The sequence below is a fragment of the Macaca nemestrina genome, chromosome 3 (assembly GCF_043159975.1).
Source record: "Macaca nemestrina isolate mMacNem1 chromosome 3, mMacNem.hap1, whole genome shotgun sequence".
Classification (NCBI taxonomy): Eukaryota; Metazoa; Chordata; class Mammalia; order Primates; family Cercopithecidae; genus Macaca; species Macaca nemestrina.
Genome location: NC_092127.1, coordinates 159,811,888 through 159,832,732, shown reverse-complemented (window position 1 = coordinate 159,832,732; position 20,845 = coordinate 159,811,888). Strand labels below are relative to the sequence as shown.

Genomic DNA, 20,845 nt, shown 5'->3' with positions numbered 1-20,845 from the left:
ATTCTCCTTGGATTTTATTTTAATTGTAGACTTACTATATCAATTTACAATATTAATTTCCTTTTTAAATTGGATCATAATTCATCCATGTTCATCAGACTGTCCTATCCTCTGAAATGCACTTTCAAATTACCTATATTCAGGGCTTGGTTATTTGTCCACAGACTCAGTTTACTTTGGGGACTCTGTACCAGGAGTGTACATGATGGTCTTTGGGAAAAAAAGCAAACCACTCTGGAACCAATCTGCAAAATCTGTTTCAATAAGACAAGGAGAACAAGGGAGGGTTGAAATACTCCATCCTAGTTCACAGAGAATACATCAAGGTGTGCAATGTCCTACTCATTTACAAGGAAAATCTCTTCTCCGTCCAAAGGTCAGCTTTCCCCCACGTGAACATGCATGTTTGGTTAGACAGCTCAGAAGCTGGCTGCTAAGCCAACCTACAGAGCATCTGGGAAGGAGGAGAGGGGGAGGCTCCACTTGCTGTTGACAAACACTTGGCTTCGGTTTGCTCACAGGCTCATACATGACTCATCATGCAATCCTATTCCTTCTCAGCCTCAAAGGTCAGTGGGGGTGGGAAAAACCAACAGTCCAGCAAGCTGGCAAGGAATGAGGAACCTCCCCCCAGCCAGCCTTGCTTTCCCCGAAGGGCGACCTACTCCAATGTCACCTTTCTCCATAAACTGTCCTTAGTGGGGCTGAAAGGAATAGGGGGAGTCACCTACTACCTCTCAAGGCCCAAGTCAGGAAACATCCCTAAAGATGATGGGAAAGAAACACCAGCGGAGAAAACAGGATTTCATCTCCCAGGTTTTTCTAAACACTACCTTATGGCTCCACATTAGGAGAAAAAGATGAGACAGCCTGAAGTTAGTACTAAGGCACCAGTTCTTGCCATACCTTTTTCTGCACTGTACACATGATCGTTTACTTAATGAACACAAATTCCAATCTCAAATATTTAAGATAGAACTCCCCCAGCAAAAGCAACATCACAAACATGGTGAGACCTATTTTAATTTTTCCTTCACTCTTATTCAAATCTGATTCCATAATAATAGTAAGGATTAATATTTAATGAGTGGTCATATATTCCAAATACCAAATGCATCTTTCCTCTAAATTTCACAGAAACCCCAAAAGGTGATGATTGTTTTCCTCGTTGAAATTAAATTAAAATGTCAAATGAATAAGATTAAATTAATTAAAAATACATTTAAGTGAAATTATACATTGCAGAGTCAGAGCATACAATAACTTGTCTAAGGTCACTGGGCAAGAATGGGTGCCCTGCCTGGCAGGTATTCAGTAATGAAAGCAAGTTTTCAAACTAGGTATAATTACTGCGCATCTGCACTTACGCTACACTGCACCACCTGCCACTAAAATGGATCATTCTGCCTCAGAGAGATGGAAAGCATATATCACTGATTTCATATTTTAAAACTGTCTCCTCACCCCCAATAAAAAGAACCCTGGTTATTTACCTATCTTTTCAACCTTTTCTTCTTCGATATCTTGCTCTGCTTCTGTTGTACAACGATAGCCTTTCTTCTTAAGCAGGTGGCAAATGAGGACACCGAAGAGACCCATGATAAAGAACACAGGGACAAGCGCATATGCAATATATTCTGGGTGTCCATTCCCAGTATCGTTGCTGGGCGACGGGGTCGTCTCTGTTCTGGAGTGCAATGTGCGGCTGTTCCCATTGTCTACAGAAAGAAACATGCATGCTGCATTAGGTATCTGTCCAGGGCAAGAAAAACCTAATGACTATCAGGTAATGTTCAGAGTAAATCAGGGTCTGCTCCCAAAACCACAGGCCATGGAGACTGGTGGGTCTGGCTGCGGAGGCACAAGATAGCCCAGGTCTGGGCTCAAACAGTCTGAGTTTAACTCTGTTACTCATGAACCGGGTCCCACGTTGGGTCATTTTTTAAAAAACCCTTTGAAGACAGCTGCTTCTTCATTGTGGAATGAGTATACAGGGTTGTAGTGAAGGGTCCAGCACAGAACAAACACATAAACATTACATGTAACATTACAAACATTACATAAACATTACATTACATTATAGCACGGTTCTTAGTGATTAAGAGAACGGCCTCAGGACACTCAAGTTAATGCCTAGCTCCACCATTTAGCAGCTCTGTGACAATGGACAAGAACTTAATTAACCTCTTGATGCTTTGGTTTCTTATGAAATGGGCATACTAATACTACTTACCCACCCTTCTAGGATTGTTATGAAGATGAAATAAATTATTACATGTAAACTAGCAATCAACATAGCAAATAGTCACCCACATGCCAGGCACCGTTCTAGGCACTTGTGATGCAAGCACATCACACTGAGCAAAACAGGCAGAGATCGTTGTCCTCATGCAGCTTACATTCTAGGAGGACTGAGTAAACTAGCAGATCTAGAGTATGAAGAGAGGGAAAAGTCAGGGATAGCATCAAGATCTTGGCCCGGGGCGCAAACATAAAAATGGAAGTGAGTGCACTTGTTTATCTGTTCACTAATCCCCATAAACATTGAACGCATGCCAGTTATGTGACAAGCACCACACTAGGTGGGAACTGGACAGAGTGATGAACAACGTAACGCAGCCCCTGCCATCTTGAGGCTTGTAGGATGGCATCAGAAATAGCCATTAAACAAGTATGCATGGGCCGATCATGACAGATTGTGAGAAATGCTGTGGAAGGAACACACGGGGTACTAGAAGAGAAAAGAACAGTGATGATCTACTTTATGACTTCAAGAATAGGGAAACTGTGAAGTGGGTATCTTTTGGAGAAAAGGGGAAGTTGTTGCCTTTAGACATGTCAAAGTATCATATGAATATATATATGAGAGGCAGTTTGATATCTCAGCCTGCAGGGGTGCCACATGGACTCCGGAAAGCAGTGAGCCTGGAGCACACAATTATACCATGGGGCCAATTGAGACAGCAGGAAGAACACACTGGGCTGGGCACAGTGGCTCACACCTGTAATCATAGCACCTTGGGAGGCTGAGGGGGGCGGCGAATCACTTGAGATCAGGAGTTCGAGACCAGCCTGGGCAACATGGTGAAACCCCATCTCCACTAAAAATGCAAAAATTAGCTGGGCATTGTGGTACACAACTGTAGTTCCAGCTACTTGGAAGGCTGAGGTGAGAGGATCGCTTGAGCCTGGGAGGCAGGGGTTGCAGTGAGCCGAGATTGCACCACTACACTTCAGCCTGGGTGACAGAGCAAGGCGTCTCAAAAAAAATTAATTAATTAATTAATTTAATTAAAAAGTATTAAAAAGTTAGCCTTATATATGTTCCCGTCACACAGTAAGCACTATAAATGTGTTAGCTACCACTATTAGTATTTAGGCTGGGCACAGTGGCTCATGCCTGTAATCCCAACACTTTGGGAGGCCAAGGCAGGCAGATCACTTGACGCCAGAGTTCAGGAAGAATACACTGTGTAGCAAAAGAATCAGCAGAGCACCATGCCATGGAAAAATGAGGAAAGAAGTACAAAATGAAGGTGGGGGAGTCAGGTAGATGAGAACCAAAGAAAACTGCAGGGTTTGACTGAAACGAAGCTTCAGTATTTACAATATCCTGACTGTGAAGGGATAAAATGAGCTTTTCTTCATCAAGGGAGGTTCACACACACTGCTCAAGAAACCCAGAAATTGGAAAGCTAGAGACCTTTAAATATGAGCTTTCTCAAGAGAATTTTGGTGAGAAAAGAATCCGTATTGTAAGTGAGAGCGGCAGGAGGCAGCCAAATGCCCAGGCAGACAGGGGCGGGTCCCTGGTGAAACCCCACCTCCATGCTGAAGACAGTTTAAAGCCTGAAAGCCAAGTTACAAGTTAAATCCTCCAACCAGAGGGAGGACTTGTCTTCCCGTTGGGTGCACTTTCCTCACAAACCAATCAGCACGCACCCCCCGTTCTGAGTCCATAAAAGGCCCCAGACCCAGCCACACGGGAGGAACTTCAAGTAGGGGAACCATTCCCCAGAACCCCACATTGCCTCTCTGCTGAAAGCCGTTTTCATTCCTCAATAAAATTCTTCTCTGCCCTCCTCACCCTTCAATGTGTCGTGTGTCCTCATTCTTCTTGGGTGCACTACAAGAGCTTGGGAACTGCTGAAAGCGGGTACAAGCTATACCACAGGCAAGAGCTGAAGGACGCCAGCGTAGCCAAGCGAGGCCTGGGCAGGGCTTCGCCAGCCAGGAGGTCCCCAGTTTACAAAGTGATCCCAGTTACAAACTCCTGCATCATAATGGGAACAAATACCTGGTATGAAATGAGCACAGTTCATCACAGCAGCAAACAATATCAAACAGAAGTTGATTTGCAAACCAGAGGCCACAGAACAAAGGCTACCTCTCTTTCACATGGAAATATCCATTATCTTTGAACATGAAAGGAAATAATTGGTTTCTTAGGTTTGTAAGAGGTTGCATTCATTACTTTATCAGACAACCTCCAGAATTTGAAATAGCCTGTGTTTTCTGATTTCTCCCTGAAGAATCAATATAATAAATAAATCCCTAAATATATGCAATATACCATCTAAGTTAGGGTTTAACCTCATGGCTTATTTTCAATAAAAACCAGAAACATTTATTTAACTCCTTTTATGGTCCTAAAACAATAAGTTTTCTTTATTAATTCCTTTATATAACACATATTCCATGCAACAAGAATAGGTGAAGTAAGCAGCACGCTGAGATCAAGGAGCTTTCCTCAGAATCACCGTCTGTTTCAATCTGGGGGTGATAATAAATGCTTTTTGGGGAGACAATGGGAAACCGATGAAAGCAGAGGGGCTCAGAATTGGAGTCAAACACCTCCCTCTGACTCAGGTGATTGAGAAGGTGTCTTTAAGGGAGGAGACCACCCTTCATATTGTCTTATGCCCAGTTTCTGCCTCCAAAGAAAGAAGTAAAAACTAAAAGGCAGAAATGAAATCCACAGGCAGACAGCCCAGTGCCGCACCCTGGGCCTGGTAGTTAAAGATCGACCCCTGACCTAATTGGTTCTGTTATCTATAGATTACAGACATTGTATAGAAATGCACTGTGAAAATCCCTATCTTGTTTTGTTCCCATCTAATTACCGGTGCATGCAGCCCCCTGTCAGGTACCCCCTGCTTGCTCAATCAGTCACGACCCTCTCACGTGCACCCCCTTAGAGTTGTGAGCCCTTAAAAGGGACAGGAATTGAAAAGGGGCAGGAATTGCTCACTCGGGGAGCTCGGCTCTTGAGACGGAAGTCTTGCCGAGGCCCCTGGCCGAATAAACCCCTTCCTTCTTTATTTCGGTGTCTGAGGAGTTTTGTCTGCGACTCGTCCTGTTACATCTTCATGGTGAATTTGACACGCGGCAAACCCTTACAAACACTACATATCTACAGAGCTCTGTGACTTACAGACGTGTCATTCACTTAATTTCATAATTATCGTGCCATGAAAAAACTGAAGATATGAATCTAAATTAGCGAAGCATACAAATTATAGGGAGATGCAATATAGCACTTGTTCGGCCTCTGAGCCAAAGCTAAGCCATCATATCCCCTGCAACCTGCACATACATGGCCGGTTCCTGCCTTAACTAATGACATTCCACCACAAAAGAAGTGAAAATGGCCTGCTCCTGCCTTAACTGATGACATTACCTTGTGAAATTCCTTTTCCTGGCTCATCCTGGCTCAAAAGCTCCCCCACTGAGCACCTTGCGACCCCTACCCCTGCCCGCCAGAGAACAACCCCCTTTGACTAATTTTCCTTTACCTACCAAATCCTACAAAACAGCCCCACCTCTATCTCCCTTCGCGGACTCTCTTTTCAGACTCAGCCCACCTGCACCCAGGTGATTAAAAAGCTTTATTGCTCACACAAAGCCTGTTTGGTGGTCTCTTCATACGGAGCGCATGAGAGTACTCAGATTAAAAACTCAGACCTGGCAGAAATAACAGACAAGTTACCTGGCCACATACTAGACAAGTCATCTTAGGCGAGAAATTTTAACTGTTCTGTACTCTGTTTCCTCTCATAAAAAGGATCAAAATCAATGTGACTAATCTGTGATAATTTTAAAGGACGGCCCTGTGAAATAAAAATCTAATCTCGGACCCCAATTTACTATGCCAAAAGGAAAAAATTAAGCTGAAAGCTGAGTCATTCAAGAAACTGCCTTTCCTTTTGTTCTTAGGCAGATAGCTACCAATAAAAGGTTAAGTATCTGCACAGGTAGCTAGCTACTCCATGCTCACCTTATCTTAGGTAAAGTGTTGACTGACTGACATAATTGACTATCACCCTGCCCGCTCCTTTTCCCCTGCAGCAGGTAGATTCAGTAATGTGACCATCTGCTCCCTCTTTCTCCTTTAAGTACTGAAACCCTCAAAATCTTCTTTGGAAAATGCCATGAACCACAGATTGTTCCTGTGGATTTGAGATCCTTTTCTCTGGGCATGTCCTTAACCTTTGCAAAATAAACTTCTAAACTAATTGAGACCTGTCTCAGATACTTTTTGGTTTCCAGCTTCAAAATTATTTGATACTGCTTCTCCTGAGAGTTGAGGTCTGTATCTCCTTCCCTTACATTTATACTCTTCTCTCTCTGACCCACAGAATGTGTTGGGAGTGATGCATTATCGCTTTCCAGCCTCAAGCAACAAGAAACTGACAGCTTCCACTTTCTGTTTCTTGGGGCACTTGCTCCTGGAACCCAGCCACCATGCTGTGAGGAAGCCTAAGCTTCCCTGCGGAGAGAAAATAGCAGGCATCAACTTATCAGCCAGTAATAGCCATAATAAAAGTAGATCCTATAGTCCCAACTGATGCTGCATGGGGCAAAGATGAACTGTCTCTGATGAACCCTGCCCAAATTGTATAACAGATCCTTAAACACAAGAAATGCTTGCTGTTTTCAGCCGCTAAGCTTTGGGGTTGCTTGTTATATAGCAGAAGTAACTGGAAGCCTGCTGCATGGTGTCATTGTGAAGATTAAATAATATTAATAGGTAAAGCATTCAGAAGAGTGTCTACAAAAAGGTGGGCACTGCATTTTAGTCATAATCATAAAAGACCTGCATTATTTAGTAAGATAGCTGCTAGCCACATGTAGCTATTTAAATGTAAATTTAAGCCAAATGAATTTAAATAAAGTTAAAAATTCAGTTCCTCAGTTGCAAGAGCCACACTTCAAGTGCCCAGTGGCCATGTGTGGCTAACTGCTACCATACTGGACAGGCCAGATAAAGAACATTTCCACCATCCCAGAAAGTTTTTTTTGGACAGCGCTGTTGAGCATTACAAAGAATAGCCAACAAGAAAGATGCAGGGTGGAGAATATATTGTGATCTACCTTAACAATCCAATGAAAAATAGCTTTTAAATAACAAAGTAACTGTTCATACATAATGTCTAAAACATTTATAAACTTCAGCAGGTGTCAGGCCTCTGAGCCAAAGCTAAGCCATCATATCCCCTGTGACCTGCGCGTACACATCCAGATGGCAGTTCCTGCCGTAACTGATGACATTACCTTGTGAAATTCCTTTTCCTGGCTCATCCTGGCTCGAAAGCTCCCCCACTGAGCACCTTGTGACCCCCTACCCCTGCCCGCCAGAGAACAACCCCCTTTGACTGTAATTTTCCTTTACCTACCCAAATCCTATAAAACGGCCCCACCCCATCTCCCTTCGCTGACTCTCTTTTCAGACTCAGCCCGCCTGCACCCAGGTGAAAAAAACAGCCTTGTTGCTCACACAAAGCCTGTTTGGTGGTCTCTTCACACGGACACACATGACAGTAGGTTTAATTTTCCTTCAATTTACACTAATAATTTGCTGAGAAACACTGTATCCCTCCTTCTCCTTCACCCCTAGCTGAATCATGTCTGAATCACGAACAAATTATTTAGCCCAAATAGCAAAGGTTGTTGCATTATTTATAAAAGTCAAAAAACAGCAACACCTGCATATTTGCAATGAGATAATAAGAACATATCTAAGTCACTGTGTTTCATTTGATGAAATAATATCCACTATTTAAAGATCTACGAAATTTTTTGTGAAGATATGGGAAAACACTATGACCCAATGTTGAATTTCAAAAGCTGGACTCAAAATCTTACATGCACTACGATCCAACTTGTTTTTTTAAAAAAGAAAAATACATGAAGATATAAAGCCAAAACCAAAATACTAAGTGATTCTGGGTGCTAAAATAACGATATTAATTTAATTTTATCTTTATACTTTTGTGTAACTTTCTAAAATGAGTATGTATTACTTTTGTACCAAGATGGTAGACACTTTAAAAAGTATGTAGAGCAGAGGCTGTCAGTCATTTGAGAGTCACAGGCCCCTTTGTGAGGTCTGAGGGATGCTAGGTTTCCTATTTCAAAATTTTGCCTCTCGGTTCTGTGAGTTCTTGAACCTAAATTAATATAAGGGCAAGTGATGTAATAAGAACGACGTCCAAGTTTCTGCTTGAGCAACATAGTGGACATGGTCCCATTCATTGTGATGGGAAATATCTGAAAATAAAACAAGTTTGCTTGGTGTTATGATTTGAATTTTGTCACCCCCTCCTAAATTTATATGTTGAACTCCTAACCCCCAATACCTCAGAATGTATTTGGAGATAGGAACTTTACATAGGTCATCTAGTTAAAATGAAGTCATTGGGATGGACCCTAGTCCCATATGATTGGTATCCGTCTGAAAAGAGGAAATGTGGAGACAGACACAGGGAAAACACTGTATGAAGAAAAAGGCAGAGATCTGGATGATGCTTCTTTTACAAGCCAAGGGACACCAAAGATTGCCAGCAAATCACCAGAACCCAGGAGAGAGGCATGAAACAGATTCTCTCATAGCCCTCAGAAGGAGGCAACCTTGCTGACACATTCCTCTTGGACTTCTCTGTTGTTGAAGCCACCCTGTCTGTGGCACTTTGTTAGGCAGCTCTAGCAAACGAATTCACTTGGCCTCTCGAGGACATCACAGTTCCGTTTTGAACATGCAGAGATAGAGGTAAGCAGGGGACATCCAGATGGAAATACACATTGAGCAACTGGATCTGCTCCACTCAGAAGCTCAGGAAGAACAGCCAGAGCTCCACTTTAGGATGAACAGCCAGAGCTCCACTTTAGGACAGAGAGGAAGGAGTTTCCAGAAGAGGTAAGTAGTCAGCTGGATTCGATGCTATAAGAGAGTGCAACTAAAATACAAAGGAAAATGGTGCCACTAGTATGTTAGATAGTATTAAGGCTTCTCAAAAGGTTAAAAATATAACTACTATGTGATCTAGAAATCCCACTTCTGGGTACATATCCAAAAAAAGGATTGAAATCAGGATCTTAAGGAGATACCTGCACTCCCATGTTCTCTGCAGCATTAGTTACAAAAGCCAAGATGTGGAAGCCACCAAAATGCCCATCGATAGACAAAGGGATAAAGAAATTGTGGCATATGAAAATGGAATATTATTCAGCTTTATAAAGAAGAAAATCCTGCCAAATGTGACAACATGGGCAAACCCTGAGGACATTATGCTAAATGAAATAAGCCAAACACTGAAGGACAAATACTAGATAATTCTGTTTATATGAGTTATCTAAAATAGTCAAACTCATAGAAACCAGAGAGTAGAATGGTGTTTGCCAGAGGCTGGGCAGGCAGGGGAAAAGGGATAGTTGCAGATCAACAGGCATAAAATATAAAATTTCAGTTACACGAGATGAGTAAGTTCTAGAGATCTGATAATACTATATTGTGCACTCAAAAATTTGCTCAGAGAGTAGACCTCATGTTAAGTGTTCTTACCACAATTTTTAAAAAGAGAGAGAAAGAAAGAAACAGACAACCTGCTAAAGTTTGAATATGATCTGTCCCCTCCAAAACACATGTTGAAATGTGGTCCCCAGTGTAGCAGTGTTGAGCTGTAGTAGGACCTTTAAGAAGTGCTTGGGTCTTGGGGATTCCATGCTCATGAAGGAGTTCATGCTCTTCTCACAGAAGTGAGTCAGTTCTCATGGGAGGGGGTTAGTTACTGGGAGTGCAGATTGTTATAAAAGCGAGTTCAGCTTCCTCGGCACTTTCCTGCTTCCTTTCTCACCATGTGATTTCTTCCATTTTGTCACTGATGTCATGAAGCAGCAAGAGGCCCTTACCAGATATGGCTATCCAATCTTGGACTTCCCATCTTCCAGAACTGTGAGCTAAATAAACCTCTATTCTTTACAAATTACGCAGCCTTGGGTATTCCGTTATAGCAACGGAAAACAAACGAAGACACAACCCAAGAGAAATCTTTAGAAAGAGGCTGGAGAAGAACTCAGATAAATCAGGCCACATAGAAATTCCTAACAATACATGGGAAACCTTCAGTTTCTAATTTAGGAGCAGCTTGGGATTTTTTAACTTCCCTCTTGTTGGATTTTACTCCCTGTTTGTCTGTAGTTTCTTGAAGTAAACGTTCTTTAAAAATTCTAAAGATAAAGTAAAACAAAAAATGAAATAAATAGGCAAAAATAAAATAGAAAGAAAAACAATCCACAGAATATCTTTGGTGGCCTTGCTGGAACAGTTTTCCAATGAACTGGATGGCAAGATGCAAGCTGGATTCCCTGGGTTCAGGAACAGAGACACTGAGCTCACTGTGCTCCTTCCAGAAGCCCAGTCTGAGCAAGCAAGGAGGGTTGGGTAGTTTTTAACCTCAGGGTGAAGGGGAGAAATTTTTGTTTGGAGTTTATTTTTTAAGTGGATGAAACCAAAGTATTTATATGTAGAAGGGAAGAAGCAAAAGGGAGAGACAGAGAGGCAGTAGAAGCAATGGCCTTGAGATGATTTCCATATGAAGGAAGGGAGTTAAATATTGGAATAGAAAAGGATACACTTTTTCCTGAGGCCTTCCTTTATAGTGGGTGGAAGAAAGTTACAGGAACAGGTGCCTCTGTTGTCTTTTAACATAAAAAGCAAGGCTTGGTGTGGTGGCTTATGCCTGAAATCCCAGGATTTGGGAAGGGCAAGGAGAGATTACAGGTTTTCTGAAACCTCATCTCTACAAAAAAATCCCCAAAAAATAAGATAGCTAGGAGTGCTTCTGCGTACGTACCTGTAGTCCCAGCTACTTGGGTGGTGGCTGAGATGGGAGGATCAAAATGAGGCCAGGAGGTGGAGGCTGCAGTGGGCCATGATTGTGCCACTGTACTGGGAGGGTGGGTCAGCCTGGCAGGGCGAGACCCTGTCTCACCAAAAAAAAAAAAAAAAACCAGAAAAAGCAATGGTAAGCCAGTGTAAAATGCACCTGCAGTCCCAACGACTGGGGAGGCTTGGGTAGGAGGATTACTTGAGCCCAGGAGTTCAAAGCCAGCCTAGGGAACAGCCAGGGAGGAAGCAATGACATCTGTTGGTAACTAGGAAGGTGAGGACAGAAGAGGGGACTTCAGCAGACAGTAGGCTCAGCAGAGAGGCCGAAGGGAGGTGTCAGGGAAAAGAACGCACAATGGCATTCAGGACACAGCTGAGATGTGCACCCCAAATCTCTAACTCTATGAGCCCACTCAGGGAGTGCCATGCAGGCTGGAAGCCAAGCAGAATAACAAATCAGGATCAGAATGGAAAGCAGACAGAGCTAGAGTACAAAAGAGAACAGTTTAGGGTGAGATGGTTCCAGAATCGATGATGTCTGATTCACACTAGTTTATTACAGCACTATCAATACTAACAACAGCCGCCACCACAAATGTGGAGCATTTATGAGCCAACACTAAGCTAAGCATTGAATCTTCGCAGTAAACCTATAAAATGGTTACCAGTGTTATCCTCACATTACAGATGGGGAAACAGAAGCACAGAGAGGTCAGGCAATATTCCCGAGGTCAAGGTCACATGGCTACCAAGTGGCAGTGCCTGGATTCAAACCAGGCAGTGTGGATCCTGCGTGCTCAAACACGCTTTCTCTTACTCTCAGTGTCTGCGTACTTAAAACACGACTTCGGAGAGAGTGCTGTCCATCTACCAATGCCTAAAGTACATTTTCATTATTTTTCTTTCAACAATATTTCATCATTTAGCCACTTTTCTGTTGAAATGCTAAATGATGGCCTATTCTCTCCTATTTCACAACTTGGTTTAGAATAAAGCCTCCTCAAACTTCAAAACTATGGATTCCAATTAGCACAGCAAGAAGCAGGATATGTTTTGAAAATGCTCCCACCAGGCTCCAAAGCAGTTTTACCAGACGAACAACCCAAAAACTCTACTATTTGCCCTTATCACCAATCAATCACCCTCCTAACTCCCAAATCACAGCTCATCTTACGCAGGTCATAACCTGGGATCCCTACAGCCTTGCTGCCTCTCCAAAAACAAGCCCACCACTTCATTTTGAGAATCTTCTGCACACAGCAAGAGCCACTGAAACAGGCAGAGCTTGGCTCTAGCTGATAAGTGTGATTCTCTTCCACAGCACCACAAATAAAAAATGTACAACACAAAGGCCAGTGTTTGGCCTTTGGGTTTTTCCTGGGCCCAGTGCGCTTCGGTAAGTTTGCTGTATTCTGAGGACCCACGAGGTATGTGTGTTTTGCCAAGATCCTGTTGAGATTACAACAGGGAACTGAGGAGGAGACATGAGGCATGGCTGGAAGTCAACCTAAAAAGTCAAAAGCAGTTTTCTAGCTTGTTTCCAAGTAACACTTGCATTTCTAACTGACCCCAGTGGTCAGAGGAGCTGAGACAGAATGGCAGGGAAATGGCATTCCTCACACCCAGCGGGCATGGCTTGAAGGTTGCTAACATTTTTTGGTCTAGATTACCAAGATGGCTAAATGTCTGAATGTTCATTTCTCAAAAGGGGTTTTTCTTCATTCACCATTGCTACCAGCTCCCTCTATGATACTGAACAACTCACTTCACCTCCCTGGACCTCAGTTTCCTCATCGGAAAAATTACAAGCAGGAGCTGATGTCCTTCATGGTTCTCAGAATTGCACTATTCCCCAACCTTCTGCAGCCTCACCCACAATGCACTCAGGGCTGACACTGCTGGAGATGAAGACACAAGTCCATCCTCCATGTCCACAAGGCCAAATCCAAACAGCTCTCAAATCCAACCAGAGACTCCAGACAAGGCAGCCATTGTAACCTCTCCCAAGCAGCTTTGTGCCGACCAAGATCAAGATCAAGAATGGTTCTGATAGCAATTCTTCCTCTCCTTACCGGGAAAGGGTGCGCATTCTCAGAAGCTAGGGTTTCCTAGCAAACCGAACCAACAAACTCTTGATGGGAAAGGGACTTGGTTGATAAGTGGGTAATCCACATCAAGGTTAGCTGGAATATAGCTTTTAAGCACACACACACACACACACACACACACACACACACACACACATACACACACACACACATCCTTCTTTTTTTTTTTTTTTTTTTAAGCAAACATTCAAATCACAGTATCTGAGAAGGGCCTATTTTTTGGTGTAGATTACCAAGATGGCTAAATGTCTAAATGTTCATTTCTCTAAAGGGGTTTTTCTTCATTCACCATTGCCACCAGCTACCTCTGTGATACTGAACAAGTCACTTCACCTCTCTGGGCCTCAGTTTCCTCATCTGAAAAATTACAAGCAGGAGCTGATGTTCTTCATGGTTCTCAGAATTGCACTATTCCCCAACCTCCTGCAGCCTCATCCACAATTCACTCTAGGCTGACACTGCTGGAGATGAAGACACAAGTCCATCCTCCATGTCCACAAGGCCAAATCCAAACAGCTCTCAAATCCAATTGTTTCATAACCCCTTTCACAGCAACATCAAATCTGACAAACTCATCTGGTAGCAAACCCTGCACTGACCTGATGTGAGGCTATTTACAATCTCCATTCCACTTAGTTTGCTGCATAAACATTAATGGATCTGATTAGACCCCTCGGAGGGGGTCACATCATTTAGAGTTTAGACTACCAGCCCCAAGGGTTTCCGACTGTCACAACACTGAGAGTGAGGAGATTGCTGAGGGTACTGCACTTGCTCAAGGTCACATGGTTAAAAACTGGTAAGAGCCTGGGACAAAAATCCTGTTTCACGACAGAATCTGTAACTAGTCCACCTACTGCCTCTCAGTCCTGAGCTAGGACCTATTATCTAGTCAGTAGCTAGCAGCTTACTACTAGTGCAAAACAACCTCTTTTAAGTTAATTCTGTTGGTTTTTTGAGACAGAGTCACTCTGTCACCCAAGCTGGAGTGCAGTAGCAGGATCTCAGCTCACTGCAACCTCCGCCTCCCAGGTTCAAGCAATTCTCCTGCCTCAGCCTCCCGAGTAGCTGGGATTACAGGCGCACACCGCGAGGCCCGGCTAATTTTTTGTATATTAGCAGAGACAGAGTTTCACCATGTTGCCCAGACTGGTCTCGAATTCCTGAGCTCAGGCAATCCACCCTCCTTGGCCTTTCAAAGTGCTAGCATTATAGGCATGAGCCACCACACCCAGCCAAGTTAATTCTTTAAATACAGTTTAAATAACTGCCCACAATAATAAAAGAAGAGAAACCAAAGCGAGTTCTACAAAATAAAATCATCCCCAAATCATTCCTATTTGGTTACACAAATAACTAAAGTCAGAGTCTCTAAGACCATCTACCCACAGTAGCAATCATAAAGACACAGCATGTGCCCAAGCTCAAGAATATGTTGTAGAGAGAACAAATGGGCTTAAACGGAATTGGAGAACACTGTTAGTCGGTATATAAATAAGTGCTGAACTCTGTAGTGAAACTTGAAGTAGCTACCGGCTTCCGATCAATTCCTAGACAAACAGGGGCTACAGCCCCACCTTTCCCCGAAAAGGCAGCTGTGACTGGGCAGGGAGGGGTCTCCCAGGTGGCACCCACCTGCCAAAGTCCAGCCACCCATGAAACAAAATCCCACCCAACCCCAGCTGCATACAGTCCCTCAATTACCTGTATTGTGTTAAAATTCCTGAAATGCTACCATGAGACAGGAGCACTGGAGTCTGATTCTGGGTTCCAAAGACCACTCTGGGAACAGATGGAAGCCCAGACAACTTCCCCAACAAAACGTGCAGAAGTCAGCAATGCCTAGCGATAAAAACTTATTTTCAGATGCATTTGGCTAACGGGTGCCTTGAAAAATTATCATTACTAATGATAATTATCATTTTTAATGGGAAAATGCATCTCAACTTACAATCTAATTACTGAAATGTAGTATTTGGGGCATAACCTATCCTTAAGCTGGGGCTTCCTTCTTAAATGTCACATAGGTTGAGAAGGGAAGTAACAAAGATGATCCAGAAAGAAAAAGGACTTTATGCTGACCCTCAACAGAATAACTAAATTTGGCTGGATAAAAAGGGAAGAGGACACTCGTGACAGGCAGCAGGCTGGGGCACTCAGAGCATTCCTGAACCCCAGGTTGCTACCAGAACAAAGGACTGAAACTCGAGTGATGTCAATATAAAGAAACATCTTAAAAAAAAAAAAAAAAAAGAAGAAGAAATCTAAATATTTACCATCCCTGGCTTCAATTTGAACTGAAGGGAGAAAAATAACTTTGCAGAGTCAGAGAAAGTCCCTAGCTTACTCCACACTGTCTCGGGTTTACCATTTGAAGTTATTTCTTAAAGCCACAGAACTCCAACACAGATGACAGCTACAGCCACCCCCATCCCCCCCATATCCCCCACCTTCCACCTCGCCCAAAGCTCCATCTTGGGAGGATATTAACTCTACGATCTCAGTGTCTTGAGAGGCCAAGGACCTCAACTTCTGGACTCTTCCAGAGTATCTCAAATAATGGTTTGCATTCAGGATATAACAGAAGGCTCATCTGACCTGGCCTCACCCCAGACTGGAACAAGGTCAGCTCTCCAGTTATTTGCTTTGAGACACAGGCCAGGAAGCCACCAACTGTGCCTCTAAGACAGAAGACTGAGGAGATTCCCACAGACCCTTGCTGATGGCAGCACCCATCACTGGGGTCCTCAGAGAGGGGTGTGAGGAAAAGCAATACCCGTGGGGCTCAAGGACTGGGAGGGCTCCCTGCAGACTCTCTCCCCATCTTCTTTTCCTGTTCTCCAGCCCCTCCCTCCCTCTTTCGCTGCCCCTCCTCCTTTTGCTATTTTTGGTGCTGTCCATTTGTGGACTTTTCCAAAGTCTTTATTTACTGATAGCACTGCCTGTCTCCTGGGAAGGGGCTGGGTGGCTGCACAACAGGAATGGAGGGAGACTCTGACTAACAGCCCTTGCAAACCTTTAAAATTACACATTATGTCCATTCAAGAAAGAAATGGAATTATTTAGAAGCCATTTGTTTGAAGCGACCTTAAAGCAACAGGGCTTCAGAAATCTAATATTGCTTCAGATTATTTCTGAAAGGTGGTACGTCATAAAGAATGAGTTGCTACTTTAAAATAATTGTCAACCGCAGCATTCACGGGGTGTTGGCGGTGTCAGGCACTGTTCTGGATGCTTCCTGGGCAATCTCATTCTACCCTCGCAGCATCTGTAAGGAAGTGTCTCTCATTACCCCCATTCGCAGATGAGGAAAATGAGGCGCATGTGTTCAATAACAAGCCTCGGTGTGTAGGAGGACAGGATCCAACCCAAACAACGGAATCCCGGAGTCCACACTCTTAGCCATGCTGCTTAACAGTGTCTGTAAGTGGTGGTGGCCTTGGGTTTTATCTAGTGACCCACGCCTTTAGGTGGCTTTGTTAAACTATCACCGATGAACCACACAGCTGGGCTGCATACAGGTCAACATTCACCCACCCAAGGCCCTTAAACACTAAGAAGCGGCCTCTCTCCAACGACACTATGGTATACGATAAACACTGGAGCGCGCACACACCTTCTTGTGGTGTAAAAATCATCTTCATAAAAAAAAAGATTGAAGTCAGCTGTAGGTGAATGAAATTTGTGCTGACTTCATGTTTTAAAAATCCTGATAGCACAAAATTTCCCAATATTAATTTTAACTGCAAAAAACAAAACATTGACTGGGTACAGTGGCTCATGCCTGTAATCTCAGCACTTTGGGAGGCCGAGGCGGGTGGATCACAAGGTCAAGAGATCAAGACCATCTTGGCCAACATGGTGAAACCCCATCTCTACTAAAAATACAAAAATTAGCTGGGCATGATGGCACATGCCTGTAGTCCCAGCTACTCAGGAGGCTGAGGCAGGTGAATTGCTTGAACCCAGGGTTGAACCCAGGAGACGGAGCGTGTAGTGAGCAGAGATCGTGCCACTGTGACACAGCGAGACTCCGTCTCAAAGAAAAAAAAAATCACTCATGTATAAACTACTTCATCTCCCTCTATACCTACCATAAAGGTAAAAAACCTTTCTCTAGCTATTGAAAAGCACCTTATTCACAGATGTATGTGTTCACATTATTGCTCCAAAACTATTATTCAATGGTTGCCACAAACATAATTTGTACCAGCAATGTTAATTACATGGCACCTAAAAATCTTTCAGAAAAAATATTTAAAAAGAAAGGAAAGGAATAAAGAAAATTTTCAATCATACACATGAAATAGGGACACACAGTACAAGATATGAAAGTTCCCACCCAAATAACACGATTTTCAATGCACTTTCACATTCATTCTTTTATTTGAAATCCCTAATCCCAAGAAGTTAGGTAATATCATCATTCTGTAAATAAATCAGTGGCCTACATGATATCACTGGGTGGAGGCAGAGAAATGAGCCAAGCAGAAGAACCAAAGCTTAGGAGGACATTTTCCCCACCCATTACAACAGCGCACCACTCAGACATGCCACAGTCAAAGGCAGGAATCTCAACAGGACGCAGAACTCGCCGGAAAACCCTGACTGAAGTCAAACACCTCTTTCCCACAGTGGACGTGGGGAAGTGAAGGTTTGTACCTCTAATCCCTAACACAGTTCCTGCAACACAGTAGGAGTGCCTGAAACATCTGCTCCAGCGGACATGTGAAAGCAAATTCCCTCATTGCGGAAGGGCTGCCGGGTAATCAAGTCCCCAAGTTCACTGTAACTTTATAAGCAGTTTTGTTAAGACCCTATTTGGTAGAACAGAATGTCCACTGTACTTACACCCCATTTGCCAAATACCCACAGCTTTTACAAACATAAATAAGTAGATTCTTTTCAGAGCTGGACAACTGATACACCCCACAGCTTCACACCCTTGTTGGGTAAGTCTTTTCTGAAGGATGTAAATATACCAGCATGCTCCTGGATTCACCAAAATCAACAGAAGGTTCCAGTTTGCAAAGATTCAAAAGAAAGGCTATAAATAGCAGCACATTCCTAAACCCAGCATGGGGAACTAGCTCTCAACTGGATTTTCACAGGACTCCAATTCATCCCCAACTGCCAGATCCATAAGAGAACGCTAAATCCAAGCTTACAAAACCTCACCAAAGGCTACTGCCCAATTTCCAAATGGCTGCGATTCCTAACAGATCTGTTCATGTACATTCCTTGCAAGAGGACAAGCAAGAACTAAGTTAGAAATTATTTAAACTATGGGAGGAAGGCTAAGTAGCAAGGGGCAGAAAAAAACCATCAAATAGGAGGAAACATGCCATCTCAGCCCGTCTCCAGCAGCAACGGGAAGAACTGGGGTCAAGGGGGTGATCTTTTAGGAAATCAGTGAATTCCTTGGAGCTTACAGAGAGCTGGTGCAGGAAACCAATCCTTGGGGAGCTAGATCCCTGGTTTCTGGGCACAACTGGCACCTGTTAGGGTTGGAAGTCCAGCCAAGTCATTTCCACCCTGCAGAATAGGACACAAACTAATCACATGGGGAAAAAATGGGTGGTGCTGAGCCGGCTGGAGGGAAGCAAGGGTGTCAGAAAGGAAGACTGACCCAGCTCCCAACCAGGCAGAGGGAGAGAGGGAGATGGTGACTGATGTTCCAGTGGAGTGTTGGGGGTTTATGAGTTTCATATCCAGGGCCTCTAGGATGCTCAACTACTTTACCACCAACTGCTAACAGCAACTAACCTTTACTGGAATTTTTACTTACATTATCTTTTCTTATCTCCACAACTCTGAGATAGGTGTTATTATTAAACCCATCTTAGAAATGGAGACGATCAAGAACAAAGTATTGAAGTGGAAGTCACTCATCTAGGGAATGGCTGGGCCAACATTTGAACCAAGGTCTGTTGCAGGCAGGGCCCAAACTCTGAAGCAAGACTACTCCCTAGGAAGCAAGGAAGCAAAAGCAGAAACTGGCTTTTTTCTTGGCTGCACTGTGTTCAATTTGTTTCCTAGCTGTGAGGCCCCAGGCAAAGTCAGTTAGCATCTCTGTGCCTCAGTTTCCTCATCCATAAAATACTAATAGTTTCTGAGCCTTATATGAGATTACTAGGGTTTATCCAAGTTAAGTACTCGATAAATGCTAGCCATTATTGCTGTGATTATTATTATCTGTGGTAATAAGAGCAAAGCAGTTGCTATCCTCCCAAGCTCACAGCTCAGCTGGGGATATAAACTAAAACATCCAGAAAAGGACAAGGAGTCACATGAGCTGGACTGCAAGGGGCAGTGTTAAATGTGGGGTGCAGAAAAGGTAAGCCCTGGGGGTGAGCGAGCAGCGACCACACAGCGCTGCTCAGGTGGCACCACAAGGCCAGTCAGGCACCCACATCCCCGCATGCAAGCCAGTGTTTCCCTTCCTTCCAGGAACAGGAAGCAGATAATGACTAAACAGAGAACTACAAAAGTCCCAAATGGAGGGTTTTCCAATTAGTCACAGGTTAGGTCGGGCAATGTTCCTGCAAGACAGGCACGTGGGCTGGCTTCTGAGAACATAGGAACTGGAAAAGGAGGATGAGTAAATGTGGAGCTCCAAGGATATATCCCAGCTGAAGTCCCCTGGTGCAAAGTCCCCACTACTGCTGTTAGAGAAAGGGCAAGGTAAAGGGGGCAGTGGGAGAGAAAATAAAGGTCACTTCAGAAAAGGCAAACGAAGTAACGACTAAACAGAAGTAATCAGGAAAATCCTAGACATAGGGAAGTCGATGTTAAGGAGGAGAAATGAATGTCACTCGCATGAAACCCAAATAAGAATTCTGAAAACCAGTAGCAACCAGTGAGACACATAGAAAAAAAATACTATTAATAATAGTCACATATTGATGCATAATGTGTATACACAGTTACGATTTCAAGCACTTTTCAGATATTAACTCATTTAATCCTTACAATAACTCTATGGGTTAGGTTCTATTATTTCCAACCCCACTTAGAGATGTAAAACTACAGAACAGAGAGGTTAAGTAACCTATGCCAGGTCACACAGGTAGCAAGTATCAAAGGTGACTTTAATCCAGGCAGCCTGGCTCCAGAACTCCACGTTCTGCTCCATTACTGGTGAAATGTGAGAGCTCACAGTTTCAATATTCAGTAAAATTCCATGGAATGGGATTCTCCATAGCTGATCTCTATTCTAGATACCACAGTGTTCACGTAGTAGAGTTAGAGAAGGTAGAAAACCTTCAGATAATCATCATCCATCTAACCCAACAATAAATCTAGAATGACAGAATGGCATTTCCAAGTGAGTCAGTTACTAGGAAGAAAAGGTACATTTAAAAGTTACATTCTTTCCAAGTCAATTTATCTTTTTTTTTTAAATCAAGTGCTAATTGCTAAAAAGTAATTCTGCTGAATTAAAATACTACCCTGATCTACATATAACACTGATGAAACGGTTACTTCTCAGAAATCCTAAACTTCCTTTTGACTCTTAAAACAATAGAAACACTTTGTATGAAGGGATCAGATTTGTCATCACCCACTT

The 20,845-nt window shown here is 43.2% G+C and overlaps 1 protein-coding gene across 2 annotated transcripts in view; it reads right to left on the bottom strand.

Moving 5' to 3' along the window:
- The window catches only part of LOC105487754 (RELT like 1), a 74,814-nt gene that overhangs the window by 37,043 nt on the left and 16,926 nt on the right, over positions 1 to 20,845 (bottom strand). For both annotated transcript variants that reach the window (XM_011751398.2, XM_071093751.1), the window contains exon 2: positions 1,494 to 1,718. In XM_011751398.2, the coding sequence (XP_011749700.2) occupies positions 1,494 to 1,718 (225 nt within the window). The remainder of the gene's footprint in view (positions 1 to 1,493; positions 1,719 to 20,845) is intronic.